This window comes from Puma concolor, chromosome A1 (assembly GCF_028749965.1).
Source record: "Puma concolor isolate L17-30 chromosome A1, mPumCon1.1.hap2, whole genome shotgun sequence".
Taxonomy (NCBI): domain Eukaryota; kingdom Metazoa; phylum Chordata; class Mammalia; order Carnivora; family Felidae; genus Puma; species Puma concolor.
In genome coordinates, this window is record NC_141667.1 from 150,470,780 (window position 1) to 150,489,840 (window position 19,061).

The 19,061-nt window shown below is 51.9% G+C and overlaps 1 protein-coding gene across 5 annotated transcripts; it reads left to right on the forward strand.

Moving 5' to 3' along the window:
• The first annotated feature begins 1,725 nt into the window (after positions 1-1,725).
• On the forward strand, positions 1,726-18,094 carry LTC4S (leukotriene C4 synthase). Of its 5 annotated transcripts, XM_086706444.1 has the most exons (6): positions 1,726-2,040; positions 4,305-4,760; positions 17,164-17,263; positions 17,370-17,440; positions 17,528-17,609; positions 17,842-18,094. In XM_086706444.1, exons 2-6 carry the CDS (start codon positions 4,703-4,705, stop codon positions 17,981-17,983), a joined length of 453 nt encoding a protein of 150 aa, XP_086562570.1. In that variant the 5' UTR covers positions 1,726-2,040; positions 4,305-4,702; the 3' UTR covers positions 17,984-18,094. The 5 variants fall into 5 exon arrangements, with proteins under 5 accessions (XP_086562570.1, XP_086562576.1, XP_086562558.1 ...); XM_086706450.1 differs by lacking the exon at positions 1,726-2,040 and having other exon boundaries at positions 4,239-4,760; XM_086706460.1 differs by lacking the exons at positions 1,726-2,040; positions 4,305-4,760 and adding an exon at positions 14,819-15,326 and having other exon boundaries at positions 17,977-18,094.
• The last annotated feature ends 967 nt before the right edge of the window (positions 18,095-19,061 follow it).

The following is a 19,061-nucleotide window of genomic DNA, read 5'->3' on the forward strand; positions in this document are numbered from 1 at the left end:
ACCAGGGTGGCTCAGTGGGTTAAGCGTTCAACTTCTGCTCAGGTCATGATCTCACAGTTCGTGGGTTCGAGCCCCACTTCGAGCTCTGTGCTGACAGCTCAGAGCCTGGAACCCGCTTCTGATTCTGTGTCTCCCTCTCTCTCTGCCCCTCCCCTGCTCATGCTCTCTCTCTCTCTCTCTCTCTCTCTCAAAAATAAACACAACAAAAGGTACACGTAAGGAACCAGATTAGTGATAAGACTTTCCAAGGAAAGGATGCCATCCTCTTGCCTCTACCCTTCCTCTAGGAAGGGGTATACACCCCAGATCAGTGACTGGGACATGGGGCTGCAGCTCCAATAGGTAGGAGACGGGAGGGAGAGGGGCAACCCAAGAGTGGAAGTAGAGGTGGCCTAGAGGTGGCCCTGCTTGTTGTCACTCCAGAGACCCATTGGGAGAGCTTGTGCTTTCTGTCCTGAAACTTTAGGCTGTGTGCATCCAGAGACCCTGGCTCCCAAAGGGAGAACATACCCACCAGAAGACACAGCAGGAGTCCCATTAGGCTTTAAGTTACAGCTGCCTCCTGGGTCCTTTGAGCTCAGAGGAAGAGGCCAGGGTCCTGGCAAGAGGAGTTGACCTTGACCATTAAGGGAGGAAGGTGAGGGGCGCCTGGGTGGCGCAGTCGGTTAAGCGTCCGACTTCAGCTCAGGTCACGATCTCGCGGTCCGTGAGTTCGAGCCCCGCGTCAGGCTCTGGGCTGATGGCTCAGAGCCTGGAGCCTGTTTCCGATTCTGTCTCCCTCTCTCTGTGCCCCTCCCCCGTTCATGCTCTGTCTCTCTCTGTCCCCAAAAAAAAATAAATAAACGTTAAAAAAAATTAAAAAAAAAAAAAAAAGGGAGGAAGGTGAGGTTCCACACTGGGGAGGCAGAGTGCATTCCACCCCGCTGACCCCATGCTGTGTCTCTTGGTATGATTTTGGTGATGAGTGGACAGGTGCGCCCACCATGCATTGATAGTGCTGGGTGACCAGGGGCTCAGACTCTTCCAGGTATATGGGTCTGGGTAGGTCTTGGTGACCCCTCCAGGCAAGCTGAAGTGCTAGCTGAGGGTGAGGGCAATCTAGACTGGGTGGTAGAAGACGGAGGTGATGAAGCCTGAAACCAGCTGTTGTGTGTTCCACCAGCCTTTTTTACTTAAGTTTATTTATTTTGAGAGAGAGAGAGAGAGAGAGGAAGGGAGGGGTAGAGAGAGAGAGAGGGAAAGAGAGAGAGAGAATCCCAATCAGGTTCCGAGATATCAGTGCAGAGCCCAACATGGGGCTTGAACCCACGAACCATGAGATCATAACCTGAGCTGAGTCCCATGCTCAACCCACTGAGCCACCCAGGCGCCCCGCCCACTAACCTTATTTTAAATTTCCCCAGGAAACGAGTCCTGAGTCGTAAGGTGCCACTTGCTGGGGGACTGAACTTACTGTATAAAGAGGGCCCAAAGGGACGCCTGGGTGATGCAGGTCATGAGCTCAGGGTTGGTGAGTCCCAGCCTCGCACTGGGTTCGCTGCTGAGGGCGTGGAACTCGCTTGGGATCCTCTGTCCCCCTCTCTTTGCCCCTCCCCCGCTCGCACTCAATCTTGAAAATAAACATTTAAAATAAAAAAAATAAAGAGGACGAGTGGTGCAAGGTGCGGACTCTAGGTGTCGCTGTGGCGCGCCCCCAGTGCTGCGGGCGAAGGCCAGAGGGATTCTCCCTGGGACTGGCGTTGAATAGGGAGCTTCGCAGCTCCACCTAACGTACCCTACGCAGGGCCGCCCGCTCTCAATGCCTGGTCGCTTTGGGGGTCCCGAGGCCCGACCTGCCTCCCCAGTTCGGGGCCACCCAGTGGGCCGGCCCGGCTGCAGGGCCCCCTTGGCAGCCGGGCCGCAGCCACATCACAGCTCAGCTGGCCGCCCTGCCCTGCTTTCTACCCGGACTTCTCCCACAAGCCATGCACGTTCCGGGGCCCAATCCCCAAATCCTGTTTCTGAGCAACTCGCTCAATGCAAACAGGAGGCTTTGAGTTTGTTTTGTTGAGAAGGTAAGTTTATCAGCGTTTCAGAGACTTCTTTTTGGTCCCCAAAATGGTCCCTTGAAGGCCCGCCCTCCTCTCTCTTGGAAGAGCGTGAGGGAATGAAAACGGCTGTTTCCCGCCACTGTGGTCTACCACGACTCATGGGGCTTCTGGAAATGAGCAATTTCAGTGTTGCGGGGTTTTTTCTTCTGATTTTAAGCTATTTTAAGATTGTTCGGTAGAGGGGGAGGGGCGCCTGGGTGGCTCAGTTGGTTGAGCACCGGACTCCGGCTCAGGTCCTGATCTCCCTGTTTCCAGGTTCCAGCCCCGGGTGGGGCTCTGTGCTGACAGCTCACAGCCTGGAGCCTGTAAATAAACATTAAAAAAAAAAAAAAAAAGATTGTCAGGATGAGGGGTGCTGGCTGGCTCAATCAGCAGAGCATGCAACTCTCAATCTTGGGGTCCTGAGTTCAGGTCCCACTTTGGGTGTAGAGATTACTTTAAAAGTAAGTAAATAAAGAAAAATAAAATCATCAGGTAGAGAATTTCAGTGAATCTTGGCTATGATATTTAAATTCGTATCCATGTAATATTGATACTGGCCAGAGAACCTGTTCCAAACTCAGGTTCTGCTCGATGCTTGAAAATCAATATCCCAGAGACAAATTATGGCGGGAAAGGAAAGGGTTTATTCAGGAAGCCAGCAGCCCAAAGAAAGCTGGAGGGTTTTTAAACTTTTTTTTTTTTAATGTTTTATTCATTTTTGAAAGAGAGCAAGTAAGGGAGGGACAGAGAAAGGGACAGAGGATCTGAAGCGGGCTTTGCATTGACATCAGTGAGACCAACGTGGGACCTGGACTCTTGAGCCGTGAGATCATGACCTGAGCCGAAGTGGGAGGCTCAACTGACTGAGCCACCCCGGGAGGCCCCATGCTGAAGGGTTTGAAAGGGGAAAAGCTGGGAAAAGGGAGTGGGGCTCTGTGCAGGAGAAGTAGGTGCCCAGGCCACGTGACTCTGAACAGACTCACTGGCATCAGTGACAGGTGTTTTTCAAATATAGTCAGGCCTTATCTTCTGGGAAACTCTGGTCCTTTACTCAAGGCCAGTGGGCTGCAGATCTCAAGGAAAGTAAGTTCTGCTACAGACTAAGGGACTTATGTCACCAAGCAAGGTGTGAGTTCTTTCTCTCTCTGTCTCAAAATAAATAAATAAACTTAAAAAAAATAAATTCTTATTTTACTCAATGGGTTATAATTCCTTGTTACTATGTATTTTGATGTCCATACTGTCCAGGTTTGGCCGGTGGGTATCCCTTCAAATTGGCTCCTGTGTCCTTTGGACATGCCTCCATCTGCCTTTGAGCATTTCCTTCTTTTCTTTTTAAGTTTATTTATCTATTTTGGGAGGGAGAGGGGGAGGGAGAGAGAGAGAGAGAGAGAGAGTGGGAGAAGGGGAGAGAGAGAATGAAACAAGGAGAATCACAAACAGGCTCCACACCATCAGCTTGGAGCCTGCATGAACTGTGAGGTCATGACCTGAGCCGAAATCAAGTTCAACCAACTGAGCCACCCAGGAGCCCTGAGTATTTATTTTTAATTTAAGAATTTATGAATTCACGATGATTCAAGTAAGTAAATAAGTGGAGAAGGGGAAGCTCTTTTTCACTACTAAATGTAAAAAGAACGATGGAATTAGAGAATCATTTGGCTACCATCACAATAAGTGATTCAGGTAAGAGCCACTAATGGTTGTTGTAAAATCAGTTGGTGGACGTTTGAGGAGTAAGGGAATTTTTTTTATAGAACCTCAAAGTATGACCCAGAAAGATAAGTTTCAATGGGAAAAAGAGTTACTTTTGTCAAACCTCAACAAAGCCAGACTTTAGGTAAGGGAATTAAAAACATAGTGGGAACTCCAGCAGAGTCAGGGACGTGAAACATTACAAGAAGCAGATAAGAGGGTTGGTCACTGTCATTGTCAAAATGATGACTTCTTTTTTGGTTATTATTTTAGGGAGACAGAGAGAGAGACCGAGAGAGCCCGAGCAGGGGAGGGGCAGAGAAAGAGGGAAAAAGAGAATCAGGTCAGGAGCCCATCTTCTGGCTGGAACGAATGGTGAATTCTTTTGTCAGCCTTTATCTTTTCCAGACTGGCACTCAAAAGGGCTGAGTCATTTCAGTGGCTTAGGCTGCTGGAAGCCACGGCAGAATGTGGGCAGAGTCCCTTAGTGCAAAGCAAGGGGTTTGAATGGAGTCAGTGTGCTGAGAGTTCTTACAGATCTATCTCACTTTACAGTAGAGAAACCAACAGACACCATGTTAACAGTACGGCTAAAACATCTCCAGGAACAAGGCTCAGTCGGCAGAGCATGCAATTCTTGATCTTGGGGTTGTAAGTTCAAGCCCCATGTTGGGTGTAGAGACTACTTAAAATCTCTGAAAGAAAAAACCATCTCCAGGAACAGGACAGACTGATATCACGTACCTCCTGACAGTGCATCAAGAAAAACACAGGGCCATTTCCCTGCCCCTCCTGCTCAAAGCACATGATCGATTATAATCAGCTGAAATGTCAGATAAAATCAAATCAGTGGACTTCTGCAAAATAACTGGCCTGTGCTCATGAAAGACAAAGATCTGTGAACTGAAGAACTCTTCCAGGCTAAAGGAGACTGAATGCCCTTGACAGTGAACACAACACAGAATCCTGGAGTTTCTTTCACCATAAGGACAGGTAATATCTGGTTAAAGTCTGTTGATTCAGTTATGGTAGTCTTTTTTTAAACTGATATATACTTGACATATAACATGATATTAGTTTCCGGTGTACAGCATAATTATTTGATATTTATGTATATTGATAATGGTATCCTCTCTTTTTTTTTAAGTTTATTTATTTTGAGAGAGAAGAGAGAGCAAGTGGGGGAGGAGCAGAAAGAGAGGGAGAGAGAATCCCAACAGGCTCTGCATAGCTTGACGTGGGACTTGAGATCATGATGTGAGCCGAAATCAAGAGTTGGTTGCTTAACCGACTGAACCACCCAGGCTTGCTGGTATTGTCTTTTTTTTTTTTTTAATTGATGTATAATTGATATATAATATGATATTAGTTTCACATATACAGCGTAATGATTCAATATTTGTATATATTGATAACGGTATTGTCTTTTTTTAAGTTTACTTATTTATTTATTTATTTTGAAGAGAAGAGAGCACAAGTGGGGCAGGAGCAGAGAGAGAGAGAGAGAAAGAGAAAGAGAATACCAAGCAAGTTCCACACCATCACTGCAGAGCCCAACTCAAGGCTTGATCTCATGAACCTGGAGATCATGACCTGAGTCAAAATCAAGAGTCAGTCACTTAACCAACTGAGCCACCCAGGGTCCCTGGTATTGTATTGTATTGTATTGTATTGTATTGTATTGTATGTATGTATGTATTTTAATATTTATTTATTTTTGAGAGAGAGAGAGACAGAGTGTGAGTGGGCGAGGAACAGAGAGAGAGGGAGACATAGAATTTGAAGCAGGCTCCAGGCTCTGAGGTGTCAGCACAGAGCCCGATGCGGGGCTTGAACCCAAAGAACCATGAGATCATGACCTGAGCTGAAGTCGGACACTTAACCGACTGAGCCACCCAGGAGCCTTCTTTTTTTTTTTACTTTAGAGAAAGAGAATGCCTTTTTTTAAATTGGGATATAATTGACATATAACATGATATTAGTTTTAGGTGTACAGCATAATGATTCGATATTTGTATATATTGATAATGGTATTGTCTTAATGTTAATTTCCTGATTATGCTAATTGTACTGTAGCTATATGAGAATGTTTATGCACATGGAAGTATTGAAGAGCAAAGGGGCATCTTGTCTGCAAATTACTCTGTGTGTGTGTGTGTGTGTGTGTGTGTGTGTGTGTGTGTGTGTTAAGAGAGAGAGAGGGAGAGAAAAGACACAGATAAATCAAATACAATAAAATGAGAGAAACCTAAGTGAAGAGTATACCACAATGCTTTATATTCTTTCAAATTTTCTGAAATTATGTTTAAAAGCATTTGGGGGGAAAAAATGCAACCCCAGCAGGCAAACCAACCCCCAGTGGATTAGAGACCTGAGTATACAAGACGAAGGTAACAGTGAAACATGGATAAACTTCTTACAGTAAAATTAAGAGCTTCTGTGGGGCGCCTGGGTGGCTCAGTCAGATGAGTGTCTGACTCTTGGTTTCGGTTCAGGTCATGATCTCCTGGTTTGTGAGTTCGAGCCCTACATCGGGCTCTGTGCTGTCAAGGTGGAGCCCACTTCCAATCCTCTGTCCCCCCCCCCCACCATACTTCATCCGCTCATGCTCTTTCTCTCTCAAAAATAAATAAACATTAAAAAATAAATAAACATTAAAAAATAAATTAAGAGCTTCTGTGCATTGGAAGCCACTGTAAGGACCCTCTGGTCAAAGGGAGCCCCTCTCTGGGCCAGTTTTGGCCAGTGGCTAAGGGAGAGGTTCTGGGAGGGGGCCAAGGTGGTGGGTGATGCAGACACTGACTTGTGCCCTAGACCCCCACTCAGCCAATACCAAGCATCCCTTCCCTTGTGTGATGGTCTTCTGTTGTGACTTTTTGTGTGCCCTAGAACCACAGTCCCATAGACCAGTGACAGGTGGCTCTGGCCACATACTCACTTGGTGCCCCAGTGTGCCATGGTCCCATGGTCAAGTTTTGCTTCGTTTTTGGAATGATGTACATTTCCTGGTGGGGAAGGCATAGCCCTGCTCCGGGACCCGAGGGCTGTGCACCAGGACTCTTACTGGGGCTTGCCAGAAACACATGACATCTCTTTCTCTATCACAGATACTTCCAGCTCGAGGGGATCTGCTGGACCTGGTGGGCCAAGCAGGGGGGTGCTCACCCTGCAACCTGGCCCTGCTGCAAAGGCCTTTCCTTGCCCTTGGTCTTTTTCACAGCTGGCAGCCTTCTGCGTCATCTGATAAATGTGTCACAGTAGGGTCCCTGAGTGTGGAATATGCCACATCCCCAACTCAGAGACCTACCAAGTCTTGTGTTCCTTTTTTCATGCAAACTGCAATAACCTGTATTTACTTCTTTTTTTAACTCTTTTTTTTAATGCTTTATTTATTTTTAAGAGAAATAGAGAGAAAACACGATCAGTGGAGGGGCAGAGAGAGAGGGGGGACAGAGGATCCAAAGCATGCTCCACACTGACAGCAGAGAGCCCGACATGGGGCTCGAGGTCACGAACCATGAGATCATGACCTGAGCTGAAATCGGACACTCAACCAACTGAGCCACGCAGGTGCCCCTGTATTTACTTCTGAGGGAATTTCCAATAGGCCACTGACTAGCAGCCTCATTGAGGTGACAAGTCCCTGGCCTTTCGGAGTGTGTGTCTCACCAAGGCCACTGATGTACTGAGCATTTCCTGTTCCACAGGTCAATCACACGACGTCATCCATATGATGGACCAATGTGATCTTGGGGGAATGCCCAGAGCATTAAGGTTCCTCCGAACTGTATTATGACAGAGAGTGGGACAATTAAAATGGTCCTGGGGTTGGGGTGCCTGGGTGGCTCAGCGGATGAGCGTCTGACTTCGGCTCAGGTCATGATCTCATAATTTGTGAGTTTGAGCCCCGCATCACGCTCTGTACTGACAGCTCAGAGCCTGGAGCCTGTTATGGATTCTGTGTCTTCCTCTCTCTGACCCTCCCCTGCTTGTGCTCACTCTCTCTCTCAAAATTAAATAAACATTAAAAAAAATAAAATATAATAAAATAGTCCCAGGGCAAGCCTAAACGCGTAATGCTGTCCATCCCGTGTGAATCCAAACTGCTTCCAATCCTCTTTCCATTTTTTAAAATTTATTTAAAATTTATTTACTTTTTATTTTTTAAAGGATTAATTTTCTTTTTTTAAATTTTTAAATGTTTTTTAATTTATTTTTGAGAGAGACAGACAGAGTGCAAGCGGGGTAGGGACGGAGAGAGAGGGAGACACAGAATCTGAAGCAGGCTCCAGGCTCCGAGGGGTCAGCACAGAGCCTGACACGGGGCTCGAACTCACGAACCGCGAGATCATGACCTGAGGCGAAGTCAGAGGCTTAACCGACTGAGCCCCCCAGGTGCTCCCATCCAATCCTCTTTTCAGATGAGAACGGAAATGATCACATCCAGTGGCTCTGCATCATCTCCTGTGTAACGTGCTCAACTATTCCACATCTGGCCGCTGCAGTGAGGGCTGCGACCAGGCTGGGTGCCTGTCTTCTGCCAGGACTCATGTGCTCTTTGTAGGGGCCAGACTGGTGAATATAACCTGGGGGTGGTGGTGATAGGAACCACCACCCTCCAACCTTTAAGGCTTTCGGTGTGGCACTAATCTCTGTCTTTCCTCCCAGAGGCAGTATTATTCTGTAACATACTCTCTTGGTGAGTGGGTAACAGTTTCAGGAGATTCTGCTTGGCTTTTCCTACTCCAATACCTCTTACTCTATGGGCCAAGGAGCCAATGTGTGAATCTGCCTGTATCAGAGGGTCCCCAAGACCAGCCCAGGTCCCGTGATGTGCTGGCAGCACCCCCAGGACTCAGCCACAGTGGGGCTCATAGTACAGCTCCTGGCGCTCAGTCGTAAGCCATGCTGGATTACAGCCAATGGATACAGATCAAAGTCAGCAAAGGGGAGAAGGCACACAGTGTGAGGACCAGGGAAACCAGGCACAAGCTTCCAAGAGCCCCTGTCATTGGAGCCACATGCTTAATTCCTCCAGCAGTAAGATGTGAAGACATGAAATGTGGCCAACCAGGGAAGCTCATTAGAGACTCAGCACCCCGGGTTTTTTTTTTTTTTAATGTATATTTATTTTTGAAAGAGAGAGCATGAGCAGGGGAGGTAGAGACAGAGAGGGGGACAGAGGATCCAAAGCAGGCTCTGTGCTGACAGCAGTGAGCCTGATGTGGGGCTCAAACTCACAAACCGTGAGATCATGACTTGAACCAAAGTTGGACATTCAACTGACTGAGCCATCCAAGTGCCCCAGCACCCCAGGTTTTTAATAGGGGGCTGGCATGTATGTTCTGTCTGTCTAGCATGAACCAAAATTCCAGACTCCCAAAAGGAGTGTAGGTGTTCCACATAAACCCAAACAGGTTAGGCAAGTGAGCCATTCTTATCAGTTAATGGTGGGAACTTTCCCAAAATCTAAGTTGGCAGATGTTAGCTGAGGGCTGACCTTGCAAGGACAGTGATCACGGCCCTGTTGTGTAAACTCTTTTTTGCACAATGCCAGCTGCCTAGTAGGACTGTCCCATAATACATCTAGGAGCCAGGGAGATGCCCCAGGGGTCTTGGGCCCAGCTAATTCACTGTGAAATGGAACTTGGCTAAGACTCTTTTTGGGAGGCCCAGAACACACTTGGGTTTGTTACCTGCCTCCATGGCCCCTGTAGTCTGGGATGGGTGATAGCCATGACAGAACCCGGTGCCTTTGGAACAATGGAGATGAAAAGAGACAGAAATAATATAGGCCAGGGGCACCTGCGTGGTTGACTCAGTTGAGCGTCCAATTTCGGCTCAGGTCATGATCCCAGGGTCATGGGATTGAGCCCTGAGTCAGGCTCCACACTGAGCATGGAGCCTGCTTGAGATTCTCTCTCCCTCTGCCCCTCTCCCCAGCTCTCTCGTTCTCTCTCTTAAAAAAGAAAGGAAGAAAGAAAGGAAGGAAAAGAAAGAAAGAAAGGAAGAAAGGAAGGAAGGAGGGAAGAAAGAAAGAAAGAAAGAAAGAAGGGAGGGAGGGAGGGAGGGAAGGAAGAAAGAAAGAAAGAAGAGAAAGAAAGAAAGAAAGAAGAGAAAGAAAGGAGGGAGGGAGGGAAGGAAGGAAGGAAGAAAGAAATAGAAAGAAAAGAAAGAAAGAGAAAGAGGAAGGAAGGAAGAGAAAGAAAGGAAGAGAAAGAAGGGAGGGAGGGAGGGAAGGAAGAAAGAAAGAGAAGAAAGAAAGAAAGAAAGAAAGAAAGAAAGAAAGAAAGAAAAATAGAGGCCAGGTGGTGGCATACACCTATCGCAAGCCAGGTGTCAATGACTACCATGATGGTTGGCAAGATCAGAATGGCAGAGTCTAGAGTGATGGCGTGCAGAATGTGACCTAGTGACCAGAGAGATGGACAGCCGACGAGGGTATGCTGCTTAACAGATATAACCAAAAGAGATCAAGAATGGGTCAGCAGAGGGGCACGTGGGTAGCTCAGTCGGTTGAGCGTCTGACCCTTGATTTCGGCTCAGGTCATGATCTCATGGTTTCCTGGGTTCGAGCCCCACGTTGCGCTCTGTCCTGCCAGTTCAGAGCCTGCTTGGGATTCTCTGCCTCCCTCTCTCTCTGCCCATCCTCCACTCATGCTGTCTCTGTCTCTCTCAAAATAAATAAACTTAAAAAAAAAAAAAAAAAAGAATGGATCAGCAGAAACCTAGGTTAGCCGAGCCAGTGGAAACTCATGATCCCTTGCCCATTTCCAGACCCAAATCAGTTCCCAGGCCCAGAACCCACTGGCTGAAGCAGAGGCCAGGTGTCCTTGTAAAAACCTTGCAACACTATGGCAAGTGCCCTGCCCGCCCCCCCATCCTCTAAAGGGATCTGTTCTATTTACTCAGGTCACTGTTTCCCTATTCTCAGTTCAATGGTTTCCAAGGGGAGGGGGCGGAAGGGCAGCCAGGCCAGCTGGGAAGTCTTTGCCCCTTCATGGGTATGTTTTTTTGAGCACCCACTACACACAGAGCCAGAGATAAGGTGGAGCAGAGGCATCCCCTCACAGACACTCCTGGAAGGCTGGGTAGATAGAAAACCCAGGAAAACAGAAAGGGACAAGGGTAGCCAGGGAAGGGTCCCAGGAGTCCTAGGGGGTTGTCTAAGGGGCCCCAGTGCCCGAATAGCACCAGGTTGAGGAGGACCAAGATCAGAGCCATGAATCTGTGAGGTGTTTCTGCAGGTGGAGTGTGGGCTGGGGGCAGGCTGGGCTGAAAGGAGCAAGACATGCTATCATCATAGGTCTTTATTTTTTTGTGCAGAAAGCTTAGGGGCACCTGGGTGGCTCAGTTAAGCGTCCCACTTTGGCTCAGGTCATGATCTCATGGTTTGTGAGTTCAAGCCCTGCTTCGGGTTCTAGGCTGACATCTCAGAGCCTGGAGCCTGCTTTGGATTCTGTGTCTCCCTCTCTCTCTCTCTGCCTCTCGCCACCCCTGCTCGCACTCTGCTTTACTGAGGTGTCCAGTTGACCCCTTGAGCAACACGGGTTTGAACTGCGCAGGTCCACTTATACGTGGATTTTTTTCAATAAATACAGTACAGTATTGTAAATGTTTTTTCTCTTCCTTATGATTTTCTTTTTTTTTTAAGATTTTATTTTTAAGTAATCTCTACACCCAATGTGGGGCTCAAATTTATAACGCTGAGATCAAGAGTCGCATGCTCTACAGACTGAGCCAGGCAGGTGGTCCCTCACGATTTTCTTAATTTTCTCTAGCTTACTTTATTGTAAGAATATACTGTATAATACATGTAAAATGCAAAATATGTGTTAATTATTATGTTATGGGTAAGGCTTCTGGTCTACAGTAGGCTATTAGTAAAGTTTGGGGGGAATTCTACTGATTTTTGACTGTTGCTACCTCTAACCCCTGTCTTGTTCAAGAATCAATTTCCATACCACAACATTTGCCCAATTTAAGTGTACAATCCAGTGACTTTGAGTAAATTTACTGAGCTGTGCAAACATCCCCATAATCCAGTTCTAGAACATCTTCCTCATATCTGCCCCTCCACCCCCAAGCTGCCTGTGATCTGTTCTCTGTTTCTTCTGATCTGCTTTTTCTGGACATTTCATATAATGAGAGTCATACGCTATGTGGTCTTTTGTGTTTGGGGCACAACTTAGCATAATGTTTTTAAGTCCTTGTCCTATTTTAGTGGGAGAATTGGGGGAAATTTGAATGATACCTGTAGAATGGCTGATAGGTTTGTGTCAAGGTTAATTTCCTAGTTTGTATAACTGAATTATGGTTAAATCAGATTTTCACCTTAGAGTGAGATGGGTGAAGGGTATATGGAAACTGTGTACTATTTTTGCAACTTTTTGGGTAAGTAAAATCATTTCAACATCTTTTTTGTTTTTTAAGTTTATTTAAGTAATCTCTATACCCAATGTGGGGCTTGAACTTGCAACCCCGAGATCAAGATTCACATGCTCTTCCAACTGAGCCAGCCCCGTGCTCCCCACCTTTTTAAATTTAGTTTAGTGTCCGAGTTCTGCACTGCTTATGGTGGTCTATTGTTCTGAAATTGTGGTTTCTTCTCAACATAATGGTTCTGCTGACTCTATCACTCTCCAGAGATCCTTGGTGAGCTCAGCTTCTAGAAGGTTCCTCGGGGCCCTGTAGGGGCTGGAGGGCAGAGGAATGTCCTGCAGGGGCTCAGGGAGGGGCTTTTACACTTCCTTCATGAAGTGAGCGTCTAACAAGGGCTGCCCAGGAGGGTGAGTGGGTGGCCCATTGCCTGGAGGGCCCCGGGCTGGACCTCTGTCAGCCAGAGCAGGCACAGCCTAGGCAGGGCTCTGAGAGACTGGGCAAGGGCAGAGGGAGCGAGGTGGAAACTGCAGGATCTGGGGAGAGCTCCAGGGGTGGAGACCCCAGTTACTGCCTGGACATCTGCCCCAGGACTTCCTCAGAAGCTGCCTCAGCTTCCTGTTGTCAGGGAAGGGGATCAGCTTGGAAGGGAAGATGTCTAGGCCTCAGAGGAAATGAAAGTCTGGCAGAGAGAAGCCCCTGAAATGCACAGAGACCCACGGACACACACGTAGGCCCAGATGAACTCCAACATGCTAGCAAGCCCAGGGGCCCTGAGAAACACATGCCATGACCGCCACGGACACATGTGTTTCACGCAAACACGCTGGCACACGGTCTGCCTGCTCCTGGGGTCCCAGCTGGGGTCAAGAGGGGTGGCCAGAGCAGGGGGCTGTGGTCAGGACCACTTTCAGGGAGGACAGGAGTGCTGAGCAGGCAGAGAGAGAGCTCGAGGGCACGTCTGGCATCTGTTCCCTTGTGCTCCAGTCTCTTTCTGAGCTTCTGTCAGTCATTTCTCCACCATTGAGCACCTGCCATGGTGACTGGCAAGCTGGTCCAAAGCAGGGCACAGACACGGAGACCCATCCCTGCCTCTGAGGAGCCCGCTGCGGCCCCTGGGGAGCAGCTGGTTTGCTGGGGGCAATGATGGCAAGGGGCATTTGTTGGGCATTGGCCAGACCATGAGAGGGTAAAAGGGGTTCTTGGGGAGCCCAGCAAGCAACAAAGCTCTTGGGCTGGAACCCAGGCTTGCGGACGGCAAGGAAGGAGGCCAGCTGGGTGGCAAGGATAGAGCTTCAGAGGTCACATGACCCTGACATATGGAGACTCCCCCAGAGAGACCAGGCAGAGGGTGCCAGGAGATCACAATGGCCCAAGACTAAAAGCAGTGGCAGTTGCCCCAAAGACCCAGCTGCTCTGTTCATCCCACGGCATGGCCTGTGCCTGCTTGTGGCCTTGCCAGCTCCTGCCTGTGCTCAGGTATCAGTCTGGACTGTGCCACAGCTGACCAAAACCCGCCTCCAACCAGCTTGAGACAAAAGGAGAAGTGGCTGTGTTATAAAACGGAAAGGCAGGGGCGCCTGGGTGGCGCAGTCGGTTAAGCGTCCGACTTCAGCCAGGTCACGATCTCGCGGTCCGTGAGTTCGAGCCCCGCGTCGGGCTCTGGGCTGATGGCTCAGAGCCTGGAGCCTGTTTCCGATTCTGTGTCTCCCTCTCTCTCTGCTCCTCCGCCGTTCATGCTGTCTCTCTCTGTCCCAAAAATAAATAATAAAAAAAAAATAAATAAAACGGAAAGGCTGAATGGCCAGGGGCTGGGAGGTGGGGGGGGAGGGGGGGTGGGTCCCAGGCAAGGTGGTCCCAGGAGGCTCTAGGACACTGGCCACCTTTCTCCTCAAAGCGTGGCCTTGAGTTAGCTCTGTCTTCCTCAGGTTGGCCAGTAGCCATAAATGGCCCTCAGAAATCTTCCTCCTCACTTTGAGTTCCCCTTCCCAAAGTCCTTAGAAAGTTTCCAGAACTGCATCTCACCATCTTGAGTTAGCCTTGGCTCAGTCAGTTTGGACTCATACGTTCATCCCTCAAGCCCAGGAGGGGTGGGAGGCAGCTATGTCCACACCACAGGACCTGACAATAGGAAGGGTTGGAACCTCAGGAAGGAGGGACCCTGGGCAGGCAGAAACAGCAGGTGACTGTTCTGAGGTGTGAGTCCCAGGAGATGCTGGGCTCAACCACCCTGGGTGGGCTGACCCATCCTTCCGGGCCAGCAAGGTGGGCTTCAGGATGGCCTGTGTGCATGGAGCCCAGGGAGCTGTGAGACCGGCGGGCATCAGGTTTCTCGAGGGGAGCAGGGACTCAGCTGTGCCCAATTGGTCTGGGTGCCCGGACTGCCCTGCTGTCAGAATTGCATGTTATATAAGAGCCCTGGGCTGTGATCAGGGAAATAGGTAAGTGGGTGTGTATGGGTGGGAGTGGGGTCAGGGCTGGAAACCCTGGAGGAACCTATGACCTGTGTCCAGGTGAGAGATGACCGGGGCAGGGCAGGGCTTGGAAAGTGCATGGGGGGGGTTGGGCGGGGTGGATTTGAGAATAAGCAGGACTTGATCAATAGGAAGTGGTGTAGGCATGTTGTGTGGGGGGTGAGGGGGCTAGTTCAGGTAGGATCCTCTGGTTTCCTGAGACCAGACTCAGGACAAGGGGAGGTCTGGAGAGCCACCTAGGACCTGCTGAGGGTACAGGGCCTGAAGGACACTGGGTTGACCCAACACTATGGTGTGCCCAGGTGGATAGCTTGGGCTCTGTCAGCACAGGACTAGGCATAGAAGAGGCAAGAATGCCTGGGAGGAAGTGGTGGGGCCGGGTTGTCCCCAGCCTGCTGCTCTGTCCTGCCCAGGCTTTGTCTGGCCCTGGTTTCTGTCTGCCTAGCCTGACCAGGCTCCTGGGCTCTTGCTGGCCATGGCCACACCCCTCTGTCGTGCCCCCTCCACTAAGTAGGGGCGGGGAGATCGAGCCAGTCTTCCTCTCCCCGACCAGCCTCTGAGCCAGCCTCTGAGCCAGCGGAAAGGGGCTGATAAAAGCTCCGCAGTTCCTTTCCACACACCAGCCCGGCTGACAGACCTGCCAGCACCATGAAGGACGACGTGGCTCTTCTGGCCACTGTCACCCTCCTGGGAGTCCTGCTGCAAGGTGCGCTGGCTCCTGTTTGGGAGGTGGGTGGGCCCTGAACTCCTGCAGCCTGTCTTCTGCCCTCCAGGCCCCGGGGAGGTGCTGGAGGGCCCAGAGTGGGTGCGGGGCAGAGGCAGGGCTTCTGGCCCAGACTCCTGGTGCCCAAGCTCTTCTGGCACCAGTGAAGGCTGGGATACCCCAGGGCTGAGACGCTTGTGCTGTCCTTGGTTAGGGACAGGGAAAGCCGTGGAAGGAGTATTTGCAGGGTGAACTGTGAAACCCTGGGCAGGGACCAAGGCTGACATGGGTGCCTGACCAAGGGAGGGGACAGTGAAATGGAAAAAGGCCCCTGAGGGACAACTGAGGTAGGCATGCCTTGTGTGGGCTGGGGATGGGATATAGAACCCTGGAAGAGGGCAAGGGCTTTCAGGGAGCAGGTGGGGCATGCAGGTGTGTTAGGCTCTAGGATCTGGGATGGGGGGGGCATCAGAATGAAAGGGTGATCTGATGGTGGGTACAGAAGTGGGTCAGCCATGGGCCTGGGGTGGCCCTGGTCCAGCTGATCCCTGCCCTCTCCAGCTATCCTCTTTCTGGGGGTCCCAGCAGGACCCGGCTTTGCCTTCAAAGGCATTCTCTCTATGCTGGGATGGCATAGAGCTAGACAGGGCTGGAACCTGCTGCTTGGCCCTCCAAAATTACATGGTGGCCTTTTAGACTGGCCCTACAGGACATGTTCCGAGGCTAGATGTCTTTACCACTTGGGACGCCATTACCCCACACTGTATGGGCCAGGACAAGGCTCAGCCTGGGCAGGGACCCTGGAAGGGCCAGAGCAGACAGGCTGACTGGATCTCCTGCTGCACTGGTAAGGTCTGTTCTTAGCCCCTCCTCACGTAGCCATGGGACCCCCCCTCTAGCTCCTACACTGTGATGGTCCACATAGCCTTGGCACCCACAGTGCATTTGGGATGGGATATTTCTTCAGAAGGCCTCATACCAAGCGCACCAGCGCCACAGGACTTGCTGGAAGATAGCTGAAGACAACCAGCACTGGAGCTGTGTGTGTGATGGGGGCCTGCCCTGAGACCAAGATAAGGGCCCTTGTGCACTTAGATCCATCCATGCTGGAACAGGATGGGGGGGGGGGGCGGTGCAGGGGAAGGCAGAGCCCTGGAGGCCTGGTGTTGGACTAGATGAGTCTCAGTAGCAACCAACTGGGGGGTAGGGGAGAGGATGTATGTCAGACTTAGGGCAGAGTCCAGAGCACCTGAGCAGAGAAACTAAAGCAGAAGACCACACCACAGTTTGGAGGCACAGGGCCCCAGGCTTGAGTGATCCTGGCCGGAAGTAGGGTCAGGAGCCCTCCCCACCCCCCACTGCATCCGCCTCTCTATCGATGGGGACCAGGAACTGTAAACCACAGGGTGTGTGCTCCCCTGCACCAGGGAGAATGCAGACAACTCTGCCCTCAAGCCCTGGTGGCATGCCCTATTCAGGGACCCCCAGAGCCAAGATCATGTCTAGAGTGGGAGCTGGTCATTTGTCTGTGTTTTGCAAGTCAAAGGATTCAGGAGCACAGTCCTAAGCTTGAGGGCCCCTCCCTAGTACAGGTGTAACTATGACGCATCTCAGGGTGGGGGAAGAGGGACCTTGCCCTCCCCTTGAACATCTTGGACACAGGACAAGCCCAGAAAGAGAGGGTGCACGAGGTCCCCTCGGGAGGACTTTATTTTCCATGGGGGCTTTAAAGGGGAATCATGACAAGTTCAGCGTGTAGAAAGGAGAAAAGGTGGGAACCTGGCGGAGGTTGCGGGCCTCGGGGCAGCCAGACCTGACTCCCGTCCCTACTCGCCCCCAGCCTACTTCTCCCTGCAGGTGATCTCTGCACGCAGAGCCTTCCGCGTGTCGCCGCCGCTCACCACCGGCCCGCCCGAGTTCGAGCGTGTCTACCGAGCCCAGTGAGGCGCGGAGGGAGGGCTTGGGGCAGGAAGGGAGGGAGCCCGGACAGCTGCAGGGTCCGAGGCCCCCCGCCCGCGCCCTCACGCCGCCCCGCCCCCACCTCAGAGTGAACTGCAGCGAGTACTTCCCGCTGTTCCTCGCCACGCTCTGGGTCGCCGGAATCTTCTTTCACGAAGGTCTGGGCTCGGGGCGGGCGTGCACGCCCTGGAACCACAGGGTCTCGCGCCAACTGGCTCACCTAGCCCCGCCCGCCCCTCTCCCAGGTGCGGCGGCCCTGTGCGGTTTGGTCTACCTTTTCGCGCGTCTCCGCTACTTTCAGGGCTACGCGCGCTCGCCGCAGCAAAGGTGAGAGCAGGGGCGGGGCTCGGGGAGGTCACGTGGGTCCGGGGAAAGGCGGTTTGTGGGAGGAGTCTTGACCATCCGGGCAGCGAAACTGGGAGACTGGCTGGAGGTGGGTCCCTTTTGGGCGGGGGACGGGTCCTGGCCAAGCTGGGCGGAGGTGGGTGGAGCTGGGCGGCAGGGCAGGTGGGCGGAGCCGCCGTCGCTCCGCCCCGCCCCCGCTGAACCCTGCCCTTAGGCTGGCTCCCCTGTACACGAGCGCGAGCGCGCTCTGGCTGCTGGTAGCGCTGGCGGCGCTCGGCCTGCTAGTCCACTTTCTCCCGGCCGCGCTGCGCGCCTCGCTCCTTGGACCGTTCCGGATGCTGCTGCCCAGGGTTTGAGATGGAGGACGCCAGGTCGACGGAACGGGAGAAAAGCCAGAGCTTCCGGGAGGACAAGGGAGGGGGTGCTCTCTTTATCCTTAATCTTCAATTAAAGTGCCGGTGACCGGGCTCCGAATTCACTCTCTAGGTCGGAGGGGATCGCGCACTGCGGGCTGTGGAGCCCAGCCCTGGGCCGCAGCGGTCGGGTAGGCTTCCTGGGTGTGGGGCTGAAGAAGAAAAGGGTCCTCTCGGCCAGGCCCACGGCCGCCCTTTCCGTCGGGGCTCACCCCACGGCTCCTTCTCCCCGCGTTCAGCGCTGTAGTCGCCTGTCTCCTCCTCTGAGGCCTGCCCCTTCACCGTTCCCCAGCCGCCCTCTTCCCCGTCCCCTGGCTTTCACAGCTGACACTGGGGACTTTCTTCGGTCAGCACTCGGTCCCTGCCAGCTGGCACAGTGTGGATGTTCAGGGCACCCTGCCTCAGAGGCATGGGGGCGACGACCAACGTGGTCATTGTAGTTGTGACAGGCGCACTCAGGGAAACGTCCGGGTGCCCTGTGGGACCAGACCTGGGGAAGGCCTGCAGGCCGGGCAGACCGTCCCTAAAGAGGTGATTGTTTTTTTAGCTGCGTCCGTGGAGAGGAGCTTTCCAGGCAGTGAACAGGCCCCGAGGTGGGCAGGGGACCCTAAAATGTGTTAGCGACCGGGAGACGGGGCGGAAGGTGAGCTGGGGCGGCGGGTGGGGGGCTTCGGTACCGTGGACCAGGGCCGGGCTGGGACTCATGAAACAGGAGGTCGGGATGCCTTGGGCTTGAGAGGCCGCCTCTGGAGCAGGCAGTTGGGACGGATGATGGAAGCTAGGGGGCGCCTTTGGCGGGGGGAAGATGGTCCTCAGGAAGCAGAGGCGGTTTGGGTCGCCAGGACCGGGATTCCGCGCCGCCTCCACCCAGGAGTTACCGACCCTGCGGCCTGGGCCCTCTAGGAAATGCGGTTTAGAGCTGCACGGAGGGCTGAGGTGGCAGCGGGCAGGGGTGGCATTGCCAGGCACCTGGCCTCCCGCCACCAGCGGGAGCTTGGAACACTCACATGGGAGGCTCGCG